This window comes from Nymphalis io, chromosome Z (assembly GCF_905147045.1).
Source record: "Nymphalis io chromosome Z, ilAglIoxx1.1, whole genome shotgun sequence".
Classification (NCBI taxonomy): Eukaryota; Metazoa; Arthropoda; class Insecta; order Lepidoptera; family Nymphalidae; genus Nymphalis; species Nymphalis io.
Window position 1 is genome coordinate 8,862,354 of NC_065918.1, and position 15,450 is coordinate 8,877,803.

At 31.2% G+C, this 15,450-nt stretch overlaps 2 protein-coding genes across 3 annotated transcripts in view; one reads left to right on the top strand and one right to left on the bottom strand.

Annotated features, from left to right (window-relative positions):
* Nucleotides 1-15,450, top strand: part of LOC126780721 (glucose transporter type 1) — a 46,930-nt gene that overhangs the window by 14,081 nt on the left and 17,399 nt on the right. For both annotated transcript variants that reach the window (XM_050505378.1, XM_050505379.1), the window contains exons 2-4: nucleotides 10,552-10,612; nucleotides 10,707-10,808; nucleotides 12,242-12,338. In XM_050505378.1, the coding sequence (XP_050361335.1) occupies nucleotides 10,721-10,808; nucleotides 12,242-12,338 (185 nt within the window). In that variant the 5' untranslated portion in view covers nucleotides 10,552-10,612; nucleotides 10,707-10,720. The remainder of the gene's footprint in view (nucleotides 1-10,551; nucleotides 10,613-10,706; nucleotides 10,809-12,241; nucleotides 12,339-15,450) is intronic.
* LOC126780716 (pyruvate dehydrogenase phosphatase regulatory subunit, mitochondrial) overlaps nucleotides 7,802-15,450 on the bottom strand; it is a 236,825-nt gene continuing 229,176 nt past the window's right edge. Inside the window, exon 17 of the mRNA XM_050505369.1 lies at nucleotides 7,802-7,812. The gene's annotated coding sequence lies outside the window, so the exon portion shown is untranslated. The remainder of the gene's footprint in view (nucleotides 7,813-15,450) is intronic.

Sequence of the window (15,450 nt, forward strand, 5' to 3'; positions counted from 1 at the left end):
ACACAAAAATAACTTAAAATATTTGAAAAATGATACATTAAGTAGTATAAGTAACATAATTACTTATTTTGCTGTAAATAAAATAAATGTCATTTAAAATATATATAGCAACAAATTTACCATAAAATTTAATAAATGTTTTGATAAACTGGCTTAAAATTTAGTAAATATACACGAGCAATATTAGTAAATTCACAACACAATTGATGATATAATATTTAATGAATACGTGACGTATTTGCTGAATATATGATTTGTGATTTGTATATATGATGTGACATTTATATTCTATAGATTTGAACAGATACAAATAAATTATAGTAACATAATTTATATCTTCTTCTTTTTTGATTAGCATAAGCTAAAGGCTCTATCTATCTATATGTAAGGTAGGGATCCGATAAAATAACAATTGAAAAATGTGTAATGAGAACATTATGTCTTGTTTTATAAAGTTATTAAAGCAAACAGCAGCTGTCCTGTGAATATTACTTACTTTTACTTTACGAAGCAAATATTAGTAAGTAATATGATTTTTTTACAATAGTACAAAAGATAAGTATCGCTTAATAAAATATAGACTAAAAACAATACTGAATAACCTAAATTGTTTGTTTTATACCAAAAAAAAACTATTTTAATCTGTTGTTGACATCTACGTATATTTAGTAGACGAGGTATTGTGGATATTCTCTCAATTGAAGTTAAAAATAGAATTACTATTATACTCCATTCTTCGCGCGTAAGATAAATACGAAACAAGTGTCAAGCTTATTATGCTTCAACCTCGTTTTTCATGTTCATTAGTTCAAGTTTATGTCAACACTCTTTTATGGCTTTAGATATATATGATATTCAAATGTTCAAATACGTTGTAAATATATTACAAATGCATTATAAATGCATTTTTTTCTATATATATATTCTTTATTGTCTGTGTTATATTATATTTGTAAAAAAAACTTGATTTATATTATTGTATGTAGCCTCATTCGTATGTAATTAACAAAATAGTATGTAAACAAACTTGAAAGTCCATTTTATAACACATATAAGGGGCGAATCGATTTGAAATTCGATGATTAATCATGTGGATAGTGGAACTCATCTATGGTTAGGTACTATTTATCCCCTCGAATTTAAAGTATGATTTGTTATAACGAGTTCCCTTGTAACATGACATATACTTCTGTGCAACCTACTTGTCTTGGATGTTCGTCGTGTTAATAAAGTCAGACCGTGTTAGAGTATTATAAAGGATCATTTAATTATTAAAATTATTTTTGTATTCAATTAAATTATATTATATATAAGACATTGATATCCGCTAAACTATTTATAACAAAGAAAACAACTATTAAAATGATTCTCTATTCTATCTTGAGTTAAATAATAAGCGATAAAAAAAAGCGCGGAAACGAGCGGCTCAAAGCAATTTCAAATCCACCGCCGACTCTAATATCGTTATTTAAAAAGTATAAAATTTAAATAACATTCATTAACATTGTTAATTAGCTGCTTTTTAAATGGAAATGTATTATAAATTATATACGTATATCGAATGAAATCTGTGCTATTTACGTATAACTTTATTAACATTAAATTAATCTCCCATATATTATATTTGCAACGTAAGAGCATACCTATGCAAATTGATGTCATGTTAAAATGAATGACACAAAATACTCGAGAATGAAATGAACAGGACAGTTCAGCCAGGCTGTACGATTAGAATTCATATCCGATTATACAATATTCACCAAAACCACTCGGTTGGATATAGCGTTGGATATAATCTATTTATATATACATATCATAAAAATGTAACTGATCGCTGTCTGTACATGGAAGATATATGAGTAAAACAACTATCGGGAGTCTTTATCAACGCAATAGAACCCAAAATAATGATTGTTAGAATGTTTTTCTGTTTATCTGTTTGTCTGTGCATTTGTGCACGCTAATCTTAGAAACGGCTTTACTGATTTGGCAGCGGACACACTGTGCTCCCTCGTAAAAAGAACCTGGTAAACCTCTGTTTGTATTCGCTTGTAATATATTTTGTTAGGTAAGGGTGTAGTAGCTTATTTAAAAAAAAATGTTACGGACTAAAAAAAATAACAATACTTATACTTAATACACATTTCTTTTGTTTTTCGATACTATATATTTAACTAGCTATTGCCCGCGGCTTCGCTCAGGCGTAAGTATAGATAAGGGATAAATGGTTATATGGAAGTCTTTGATTTTAAATTAAGAATCATGTAATGTCATTCTGGTTAGAAAAAAGTATATTACGTTTTTTTTTTATTATTGAACCTACAGTGATGCCTGTAGTTTGACTTAATATATTTCATAGTGACTTAAATGGGTTGAACCAAAATTTTTTTTTTTTATACGACTCTTCGATCTACGATGCTGCCGCTCAGATGCCCCCGTCATTAAAGTCGTTGTTAATTCTGTAAATGACCAAGTGCACAAATTTTTTTTTTATTCCCAAATATTCAGATTAAACAAAACTATTTAACTCACTGAAAACTTTATTTATCTATACTAATATTATAAACCTGAAGTGTTAGTGTTTGGTTTAACGCGCTAATCACAGGAACTGCTTAAAAAAATATTTTAGTATACGATAGATCTTTTACGAGGAAAGCTATAGGCTATAATGACATTACGCTACAACCAATAGGAACGGAGCATCAATAAAAAATATCGCAAACACTGAGAAAAAATAATTTCTTTTGGGAGCTTTCGTTGCGTGCGCTACATAAACGGTTATAGTTAAACAACAATCATGTATAACGGAATTGTTCCTCTTGAAAACTTCTAAAAAAAACCACGATAGCATAATATGTCTATCTTTTAAGGTTGACTCATCCTTTTGTATGGTAATCAAATTTGTTCTAGAATAATGCATTATTTGCAAAGTGGTTTTTATAAACATGGCATTAGTTCTTATGAAAGATATCGAGATAAGATCTTACCGGTTATGAACTACGGAGCCGAGACGTGGACACTGACGGTGCATTTGGTCCATCATTTTAAGGTCGCTCAGCGAGCTATGGACTCTCCATAGTTTCTCTGAAGGATCGAATGTGGTGATCCGACAGAGAACCAAAGCTATCGGCATAGCCTAAAGGATTAGTAAGCTGAAGAGGCTGTGGGCGGGACACGTATGTAGTAGAACCAACAACCTTCTGATTCTCCGAATTTCAATTCGTTTTAATTAGTAATTTTTCGCTATTTTTAATGCTATTTTTTTTTTTTTTTTATATGCGCCGGGATGGCAAATGACTCTACTCTACCTGATGGTAAGTGGTAGTAGAGTCCAAACGCGACGACGGCGAGCACAGTCGGGAAGAATGTTCTGTACTAGCCGTCCCCGACTTGCCGGCCCGCAAGATGCCTCTTCACGCCTCGTTTGAAGGAACCCGGGTTGTAAGAGGAGGGGAACACGTGAGCTGGTAAGGAATTCCATTTTTTGGTAGTGCGACAAAGAAAACAGTTGCCAAATTTCTTTGTGCGCGATGGAATTGATGTCACAGTTAGGCGGTGACATCGAGAACCAGCTCGCGTGGACCTAAGAAGGAAGGGGGAAGCAGTAATTAGAGAGAATAATTCCTCAGAGCACTCGCCGTGATACAGTCGATAGAAAGCGCTCAGTGCTGCTATCTCGCGACGCAATTGTAAAGGTTCAAGGGTGTTTGTGACCTTTACGTCGCCAATAATGCGTACTGCACGTCGCTGCAACCGGTCCAAGGCCTCCAGTAGGTACTTAGCGGAGCCATCTCAAAGGTGCGAGCAATATTCAACGCAAGACCGTACCTGTGTTTTGTATAACAGGCACAGTTGTTGTGGCGTGAAAAAATGTCGCACCTTGTTCAGAACTCCGAGTTTCCGCGAAGCTGTTTTTATAATAGCCTCGATGTAATCCCTTGGACTAAGGTGGCAGCGAACGTCCATCCCCAGCATGGCGATTTTGCTTTGTATCATCAGCGGTGTGCCACAGAGGGAGGGAAGATAAATTCATTGTAAAGAAATCAGCATATCTTATAATTCTCAGCAAACTTCTACCGCCTTCTACTCTCACTGGGCCTAAGTTTTTGACAACGTCTTAATTCTACTCACACTACATTCTAAAAGGTCCTGTTGGATAGCTTAATAACAAGACTGATATTATTATTGATTAAGTGTTATTGTCATCCTGCTATATTGAAATTACGCTTTATATTTATTTATTACAAGTTTCCACCTACACGGCTTCGTCACACACTATTTTATCTTTTTAGTTATTCTAATACCAACGTGTTTGCAAATTTCATGATGATCGGTTAAGTAGTTTTGCATTTATAATATTCGTTAAAATTTGTTACCTATAACTAATAATTTTAGAAAGTAGGACAGTTATTTAACAGATTAAGATAACATTTTATAAAAAATAAAATAAAACGTGAATGAAGTATGAGTGAGCCATTTTGGGGCTATGTTGATCATTATTATGTTGACAATAAAGGTCGCGTTGTTATTGGTCGCTCTGTTAGTCTTCTTTAATCTTTTTAAATAGGTGGACGGGCAAATGGGCCACCTGATGTTAAGTGGTCACCACCACCCATAGACACTGGCGAAGTAAGAAATATTAACTATTCCTTACATCACCAATGCGCCCACCAACCTTGGGAACGAAGATGTTATGTCCCTCGTGCCTTTACTTATACTGGTTCACTCATCCTTTTAACCAGAACACAACAATACTAAGTACTTCTGTTTTTTCGTAGAATATCTGATGAATTGGGTGGTTCCTTCCAAGACGAGATTATAATAAAAAAAAAAATTCTATCTTAAAAACTTTGAATATAAACTTAATTTATTAAGTTTCATACCCTTTACTTCACGCACATTTAGGTAAAATTTCAGAATCTCTTGAAATAAGTATTTGTTATTTTTATCGAAAAACCTTAAATATTAGAATTTACATTCCTAACTTGAAAAACTGCGAAAAGAAATGAAGTTTTTTTTCCTACTACAGTTATGACGACATACTGAAGGTGAGTTAAAAAAAATACTTGCCTATGTTCTTTCTGTGGGTTAAAACTGAAACCTACAGACATAATTACTCTCCCATATAAAATATTATAATATTATCTATTATATCCATTAAATATATTTTATTAAAAGGTGACTCATTTAATAATGCCGTTTATATTTTGATAACAAAATATAAATTGGCAATTAATTAGCATTTCATTTAATAATAGTTTTGTTTTGATTTTCGAACGTTCATTTATTTTCCACCATGAATATTTAGTAATATGAATGTATTAATATTTAAGATAGATGTGCATAAAATCCGGATTAGGTTTCGCTTTTGTGGGCGGCATTAAGCTTTTTGCTGGTAGAGATCTATTTACCGTTTCCCCAGAGCGTAAAATAAAATTCTACTAGAAAGCAAAAACAAGACGCATACTGAATGAAGAGAAATAAATTATATATATTATAATTACTAATAAAATAATTACTAATATAATAAATTATTTATATAATAATTACTGTCGTTGTTGGACGTAGACATATATTATATAATCATATTACGAATGTATTTTTAGTCCAATAATCGACAAAACTAATTTTTTAAAACGGTCCTTGCTATGCGACCTAAATAAATCTTTCAGATACACAGAAAAAACCGCTGACGTGTTGCTTTTCTTCGTCACATATTACATTTTACATTCCATTTGTCGATTGATGTGACCGAGCGTGCCCAAGCGACGATTAAATTCGGTTAAAAAAATAGCGCACTTCACATGGCGAACAAGGTTTCAGAAAATCAAAACATCACACGAGATAAACGTACGTTAACTTCGTAGTAGTAGCAGTTCGTAGTTGTAGCTTTACGAAATCTGGTTTAAAGTTAATGTGGTTATGTTAATGTGTTCAGAGAAATAATTGTTGAGATGTACTACACTTTTTTTTGATTATGTATGATATTTACATGTAGCAACACACTGATAACACGGCTCAGATATATGGCCATTTGATTTATGGATTTTTTTTACAAAATCATAATTTAAATTTGAAATTCTCATCTGAGAACTAAACTATCATGTAGGTAAATGTTTACATTAATTTTATGTAATAGTGTAAATATTCAAACCTTTACTATTCATTTATTTAATCTGAATTACGACTCTAAATTTTAAAAAATAAGCGACGATGCAGCTCAGAGTGTTCTTAAAGCTTTTAAAGTAGATAAATGTACACAACGTTTTTGAATTCCGCTTTATACGCTTGACTTTGAAATTGCACGAATGTAAATTATTTATCAAATATATTAAGAATATTCAGCTTTTAACATTTAAATTACCTAATAAAATTGCTTAGTTGTTGCAAATTAACAAGATACAAAGTTATTACTAATTTAAAAGTTTTTTAACTTGATGGCATAATATTTAGTATATAACGTTCAAATACTGAGAGGAAGTTAATTTTTTGTTCACAAGGAGTCCTCGATGCATGAGCATTTTTCTTTTTTAAAGTAATACTGAATAATCTAAATAAAACATTTATATTATTATTTTAGTGATATGGGAAACATTTGTGCAAGTGTTTTAGAAGGAATATAAATTCATATCTTCACGAATATTTCTCCTATGAAATAACTTAAATTTTCTGTGTGAAATGTTTGAAATATTTGAGCCTAAAAACCATTATATATGTTTTATTTCATCTTTCAAATTGCGTCAAAATTTACAAAAATATAATTGGCAGCATCATTATGGAACAATTTCTTACGTGTAAACGCTCATGTACACAAAGAGCTTTCAAGTCTAATATTATCAGTTAATTATTATCGAAAGTTTGCTTCGACACTAAATAGTCGTTAATTAAATTAAACATTCTCTTTGATGCTTTGTAGTCTCGGCACTAGCCACGGACGGCCTTCGGACAAACCGAGCGCCCGCTTGCACTGCTCACAATGTAGATTAAAAAAGTTTTGTTCATTTTGCTTGCACCTTTGATATTAGGTACTATGTAATTTGTTTACAGATTTTTATTGCTTCATATTTATCTAAAGTTAATGTTAGCATAGCATGAGTATATTTATTTAAGCAACGGATATGAAGAAAATGTAGTGAATATTGACAGATTAAGTTGTAACATACTGGTGGTAGAGATTTGTGCAAGCTCGTCTGGGTAGGTACCACCCACTCATCAGATATTCTACCGCAAAACAGCAGTACTTGGTATTGTTGTGTTCCGGTTTGAAGGGTGAGTGAGCCAGTGTAATTACAGGCACAAGGGACATAACACCTTAGTTCCCAAGGTTGGTGGTGCATTGGTGATGTAAGCGATGGTTAACATTTCTTACAATGCCAATGTCTAAGGGCGTTTGGTGACCACTTAGCATCAGGTGGCCCATATGCTCGTCCGTCTTCCTATTCTATAAAAAAAAATAGTATTTACATTATCATTTCTAAAACATTTTCTTTGATCCAGAATTTAAATCTGTTTTTTTGACAAATTCAGAATATATTGAACCTTATTTAATATATGGAGGATATAAATTCAAATGAGTATACTAACTTTTAGTGATCGAGTTAAAAAGCAAAGCGACTTCACTCTTTAAGCAGTTTGTATGAAATAGTCACAAAGGTTTAGTTGAGATGAAATGAATTATAAAAACAAGTGACAAACTCTATGCAAGTGCGCTCATCTGGAGCAATGACAGGGTATCGATTTCTCAAAGGCAATAATTTCTAGTCAAATATCGAACACTAGGTAATTCTTGGATACAAAATATCTACATTGACTCTTAACCTCTTCAACATTACCCTTTCTAGAAGTTTTTTATAAAAGTATTTTAGTGTATTCTGCTCTCCATACTTTGAAACTGTTAAAGTGCTTATGAAAGAATAAACGTTACCTCTTTCACAAACTCCCTTGACCTATATGTGTTCTTTTTATGTAAACAAGTGTTGATTTCTCTATAACGCTATACACAATTTACTTTTAGACTAATCTTAGATAAAAAAATAAAATAACCTTCTTACAGAAAATCAAAATAAAACCATTTCACGAGTTCATTCTCAGCTAGTGAATATTTTAGTGACAAAGTTGCAATGAAAAACATTCGTTCTTACTTTATACAAGATTATTTAAATGACCATTTAACTACTGAGTAATTGTCTGAATTTATTTTGAAATGTTAGAAAGTCAGTAGCTATTCGATTCTGACGACCATTAAGTTGATTTTCAAATTTTTAAAAGATTTGTTGTATTATTATATATATTACATTACGTGATAAAAAATATAAAATTGTAAAAATATATTCAAATAAAAACAAAACCTTTTAAAGCAAATTAAATTCGAATGTGCTTATTAATATCGATTAAAAAAATCATCTATGGTAAACCTTAATAATAGCTTTAAAATGTTATCGAATAAATATTTCATTGTATAATCTGTTACCAATAGTTAGAAAACACGTATCACGTATCATGCTGTGTTTGCTTCGTAGCGGCCTCGTTCGTAGCACGATCGTACCGACCTCGACAAACATGTAAAAAATGCATGTCCACTGTAGTTACATAAAGGTATTGTCACATAAAGAGCGCAATATAATAAAACATGTATAAGTTACTGATGAGATTTCCTATGATTCCTATACGGTAGCTTATATAATATAATAAGTTAACTTCGAATATATATAGAAAATCATCAATATTATAACAATTCTACGCGACTCGGGCTTAAATTGTGCATCTATTTTTTTCCTCAATAAAATATATTAGATTTAATTAAGAGTTACTCAAAACAACAATGTTTTTACAATAAAAGTTACGATTTAGATGCAACGGTATAAACATTATAATATATGTTATTTAAACTACTTTACAAACAAGTAAAACATATTGACCTTTTCTAATGTACCATTTCAATTCTCAAAGAGCTTTAAAGCCTAAAATAGAATTCACATTATACGATTCTAGTTAACTACCAACAAAAAGGTTAGCATAGATTCTTAAATGTCAGACCTATTTATGGCTATCAGTTATTTAAAATTGAATATCATTGATCTATCTTGTCTAACATTGATGTAGCTCATATAATATTATAGTAGAATAAGACCGACGATAATAATTATCGTACGACTAGTACTGAACCTTATTTTCATACACCCTTAAAAAGACAAAGACATGACTTTAAATATGTAACAGTTAAATATGAGTTTGCAGATAATGTTTTCATAATTAGATTGATTAAAATATTTTCTTACCTAACATTAAGGTAATTCCATAAAATTGGTTCTATATTGACTGAGATATAACAAATATGCATAGATTTGTTTTAAGCTGGCCTGGGATAGTACTTCGCATGCGCGGTTCCATTTGGGGCTTGAGTCTCCCGTCACTATCCTTCCGTAGCTTTGGTACAGTAGCCGTATTAGTCGCAAACTTTAACTTTGTAGCAAGCTTATGCGAATGCAGTTCGAAGTGTTCGAATAATCGATAGGCTAATTGTAGTTAAATAAAGCGGCTATATACCTACCTCTAAGAAGATGCTCAACTATATCAAGTAAGTTTTTATTTTAGAAAAGGTGTTATATATGCTCATCAATATATTATAATGAAATAGAATATTCAGTTTGTTTTTATTCATAATTTCAATTTGTACAGTTACAAAAATGTAATTGATAAATTCCATCTCCAAATGTATGTTTTCATAATATTGATCAGAAATAACTTGTTGTTTTCGTATCGTGATTTCGTGATTATGACGTAAAACGATAAATAAAATAGGAAATGACAAATACAATAGTCCGACTGCGTAACAAGTGAACTTAAGAGTTGGAAACAAGCCAGGTTCCATTTAACTAACGGTGATTGTTTGGAACCGACAGTCCTCAGAGTCAGTCAAATTCAAAGTTCGAATGTAATAGGTACAATTCTTTAAATTCATTATTCGGCTATTATTGGCCTTCGATTTTCTTCATGCTGTAGTCACCACATTTTTTTGAATGAGAATATATTATAGCATATTAAAATAAAGGAAGAAATTAGGCGGTACTGATTTAACAATTAATTTAAATAATATTCATATAGTATACATGCACCTAAAACCAACATAAGGAACATTCAACGTAATGATACTCCACGAAATATGAAGCGCAATTATGAAACCACGTTTATATAGAATATAGAATAACCAAAACGAGTAATATAATAAATATTGTAAGAAGCGTAGATAAGGTATACCATTAAAAATGATAAAAACAATTTATATTTATATTAGTTCTCATTCTCATGCGAGTTAATGTAGGTTTACTCATACTAACGCTACTATTTATGAGAAAAGTTATAATAAAAAGAAATATAGTCAGCGTCGGATATTATATTTCCGTCCTACATTTCTCTCTGCTCTATTAATGATATCAGTGTAATAGTAGTGGTAATTAAGGCGATGCAATGAAGTAGATTTATCAAATTTTATTAAACACAACGTTTTTCAATGCCTATTTGTTTAATAAATAAACGTTTCTATTGTTACAGGCACAATGTCGTCGATTAGACTGCTCTCGGTCATAGTCAAATGACAATAACTAGATTAAAGGTAATATTTTTGTTTCCTCAGATTCAAATACGCATAAAAAGGATACACCTAAGTTTAAGGTTTGTATTATTAATAATTATTTTTTATCGAATAGTGTCGGGAGCGCTCATGAGACAGTCGTGCCACCGTCTGCTCGAGCACCAGCACGCCGGCGGGGAAGAGCCCCCGCTTTACTCGCCCATAGATCAAATTTCAGGTAAGTTTCAACTAATTTATTAAAACATGTTATTATTTTCGTAGTGTGGTACACTGTTATATGGAATCTGGAATTTAATCTTTTCAATGATTACGTGTCGTATATAAGTAATTTGGCACATCATTTGCTTATATCGATGGACCTGCGTTAATATTTTATATGGATGCCAAGCAACATATGGATCGATATATATATGAACTGATTATTTAACACTATAACCGTTAACCTTGCTTGCTCTCACACATTACCTACTTGTCACAAAAATAGTTTAAAGTTAGCGTCAAAAAACATTAGCAGGAATTAGAAGTCTAATACATACACAATACAAAAGACGTGTTTTGTTAAAACGAGTAAACATTTAAAAAGGTATTTGACACGATAACCGGACGATTTGGTATAATTATTTCTGAAAACATCGTAAATGTGACGTGATTTTTAAGTATTTCACTTACTCTGATAAAACAAACTTCTGTCTCAACTTATCTTATATCAAATGTCTAGAAGTCTTTCTAAATTTCAACTTTACACCTTATGATTGATTAATACGTGTTAATATTCAATCCGATGACTTATTATATTTATTATTACAAACCTTTACCTTAACTATGCGTTATTGACTAGAAAATATGTTATCCGAATATTGTAATTCTACATTATATGTTATTTACACACATATATATATATATATGTTTTGTATGATCGAGCTTCATTAATGTTCAATAAACTATTTGTTTGAACTTTCACGTTAATCGTGTTATACAAGTTAAATAGCAAAACATAAAAATGGTAATAATAGTCATAAATAACAAATGGATTTCTGTAAATAACGGTATTCGTGAAATTTATGTTTTCCAGGAGTTTGTTAAAAACTCTTTGTTTTATAAACTTATTATGTACTCATAGACATTACATTAAATCTTCAATTACATTTTTGTTAAAAATTGTAATGTTGTTTTCATAAATATAACTGTTTATTTGGGATTCGCTTCTATTGGCCATTGTTGCTAATTGGCAGTACGGTGATAGCATTTATTGGTTCGATTTTATGCTGTACAAGGGTAAAAAAACACAAAAACTAATTGTATCACAACAAATATTAGCCCTTAACGCAGAAAATCGAGGAAGAATTATAAGACCAGGAGCGAATAAGTATTCCAGTGATGGACTGCAATGTTCCAACATTAATTGTGTTGCATAACAAAACTGGAAAATGTGCTGAATACAAATAAATTTATAAAACTATGTGCAAAGATACGAAGCCACTGGGTTATTTTAAATCGGGTAATGTAAGCACGCAACAAATAAAATATAAATAATAGGTCATACAATAAATATTTTGAGTGAGCAAAGAATAAACAAACAGTAAATCAAAACAGATAAAAGAGTTTAGTGGGGACTGCTGATAGGAGAATAAACGACGAGTTTTGATACAGCGCTACCTGATCATGTGGGCCGGGAGGCCGGCGCCAAGCTGACACGATATGCGCCGGCGGAGGAGGACGAGGCGACTCTCAGGGAACTTCTACTTAGGTACGTGTGACCCTAGAGACATGTGAAAGAAATTAGCTTTCCGCCTTTATTACTGGCTTTATTGCATTGTCGATTCACAACAATCTATGTGTCGATTTGTCTGTATATTTTCACCTTGGCTTGGCATCCCAAATATCTTGTATTGCAGATATTATTACGATGCAAATTGCGGTACCGAAATCATTATCTAGTCTCCCTTACTTCATGACATCGGACCATAACTCACCGTACTGGTATTAACATTAGATTCAATGGCCATAGAATAATTACATCTTGCTATGTTATAAAATCGAGCACGAAGTCCCGCCTTGAAGTTTTAATTTCATTTTCAAACCGACACTAATTTCTAAAAACTTATAGACCACTGCGTAAGAACAACTGCTTGCATGTGTATTGACGTCATGTGTGTTTTTGAACATTTCATAGCACTTATTAAAAACGAATTTTATTTGTGTTATTCGAAACATTTTGTATGCCATTTCAATAACAAAAGTGCATCATTTTAATACTTCATAATAGTCAGATTAATGAATACATTTCAAACAAATATTATATCCGGATATTCGAGAAATCTCTTCAATCATGTAATATTTACCAAAATGGATTGAAGTATTAATCCATATACCAATATACTGTGCATTGCGTTAACGTTAGCTGTTTACTTTGTTGTAGTCTTTGTTCAATATATACTCAATATTTTTTTAATTACTTGACTGTGGTAGTATTTAATGAGAACCATTACATTGTTCATATCCATTTTGTAATAACAAAAATATTTAAGGTCAATATTTATTTTTTATTTGAATTAGTGAATTTATTATTATACACATATGTTTCAACTATTTATATATTTACTCTTTTACTTAAGTACACTTAATAGTCATAAATTTCTTTTATACGGACTTGTTATGAAGAATTTTTTATGTCTAGCAATAATTATAACAAATGTAACCGAACGTTTTAACAAACGTCGTTGTTGCATTGAAATATTTCAGTTCGAATACGTAAATGTGTACCAATAAAGTAAACTGAAGTAGTAGGTAAGCTTCTATTGTGTTCAAAATAATAAATTTGATATGGGCTTGGTTTGGTGCTGCATTCGAGTTGACTTGTATTGAAAAACATGGACGCAGAAGTATAGTTTTTTTTATTATTTTCTTATAATTCTTACATTTCTGTAGATACAAGGTGTCTTCTATATTGACTAACAATATAAACTCCCATGTCGCGTTTATTAAATTAAAACGATGAATTCCGCAAAGTTTCGTAGTAAAAAATCGATGAACACCTAACAATACTTTTTACTATTGTTTTTTCCTTATTGATATATCCCGTATGGATCATTCACGTGAATATATTATGAAGTTGATTTTATGTAAACTCCTGATATATGATATATAGTTGCCCAAGACATTAGAAGATCAAAGATAAATTGTCAAAATATCTTCGACTTCATACTTGTCTATACTCATTTACAGTAGGTTTTGATTAAAAAATTGAAAGAAATAGACAATTTAACTTCTCACTTGGAATTATTTGGTTTAATACAATAATCAAATAAAAAGTGCAATAATCTCATGTTTCATATTATCTAAGTTATAGTTCAATTTATATTAAACTATAATATGTAGGTACTTCTTATTGCTTCCATTGGTGACAGGATTCAACGGGGAAATGCTAATAGTATTCTTGCCACCATTCCACGCGGTCATGATTTGTACACTTGCACCGTAGATATTTTTAATTTTGATTTGTATATGCTCCCCACACCAGCCTTACGGTTAGATGATGAAAAAAAATTATCGGATAATATTTGCGTAAAATCCGTACGTAGTGTGAATTAAGTCATAGCTAGCTTGTAATCGATATACATATATATCGATTACAATATTTTCTTACAATATCCCCGATACGGTCACAATTACACGGATTTATGTATTTTAAGTAAGTATTTTGTCATGTGGAAATAAAATTATATTACACGAACGTTATATTCAACTAAATCAAATATTCGGAGCGGATATGCTTACTAAAAGATTAATTACTTGCAAAAGTCTTTTATGCTCAAATTTCTATCACGAAATGTCGAATATTAAAATTTAGTTCCTCTGACTTACAAACAGCTTTACAATATACAAAAAGTTAACTGTTGAGTATATTAACTTCTTAATATCATATTATATTGTCTTGCAACTACAAAATCCATTTTATCTATAAATAAGAAAACGATCAAGAATTTAAAGCGATGTGATTATGCGCTTTAACACTTTCCATTTAACAACACAAGTGTAAAGAAATCTTATTCGAGAAGAAATTGTCGAGAAGAGAGAAGAATATTACATCTCTTTATAAACTAAAAGATCTATTTTAAGTGCCATTGTACTGCTAGATTGTTCCCGACATTCACAAGTGACCGCCATTAGCTAATGTATTACTTTTCACCGTAATGCTTTAGGTAGTATTTCTTTCTTGATAAAATTCTAAAACATATTTGTCACTGATGTTTATTCATATTATTTTATATATATAATAGGATTAATAAACATAATTTTATTGAAAATTTTCGGGTTGAGACTTCGTTGGCGCGATGAGATGAGTTATGAGAATTTGAAGGCCAAATTGATATTAAGCGTCCCGGTAACAAAAAAGGACTTCTGTTACGTGTCACTGAGTTGTAAACGCTTTTTTATGTTCAAAATAGAACACCATTTCATTATTTTATACGAATATAAAGCACGTAAAGCGCTTGGTTCTGAGCGTGAACTCTCTCCGGACGTGTCGGATTACCGTCTCATCGGATTATGAGAGTGGGGGAATGGAGTGCACCTGTGTTTACGCGCAAACATGAAGCACTGTTATATCTCCTGCGCAGTTGACTATTCTCCGTTTAGAAATTACGCCATGATTAAAATCGGTTAGGCGGACATTGTCGTAAATATAAATAATTCCGATAAAAGTTGTTTGTCAGTATATTATATAACATTTCCGTATAAAACTTACGTAGCTCTGTGACCTCATGTAGTAGTAACCCTTTGTTAGATAGTAATTTTATCGCTTAGGCAACATTTATTTTGTTATTACCTCGTTTACAATAATTTTACTTATTACTTTT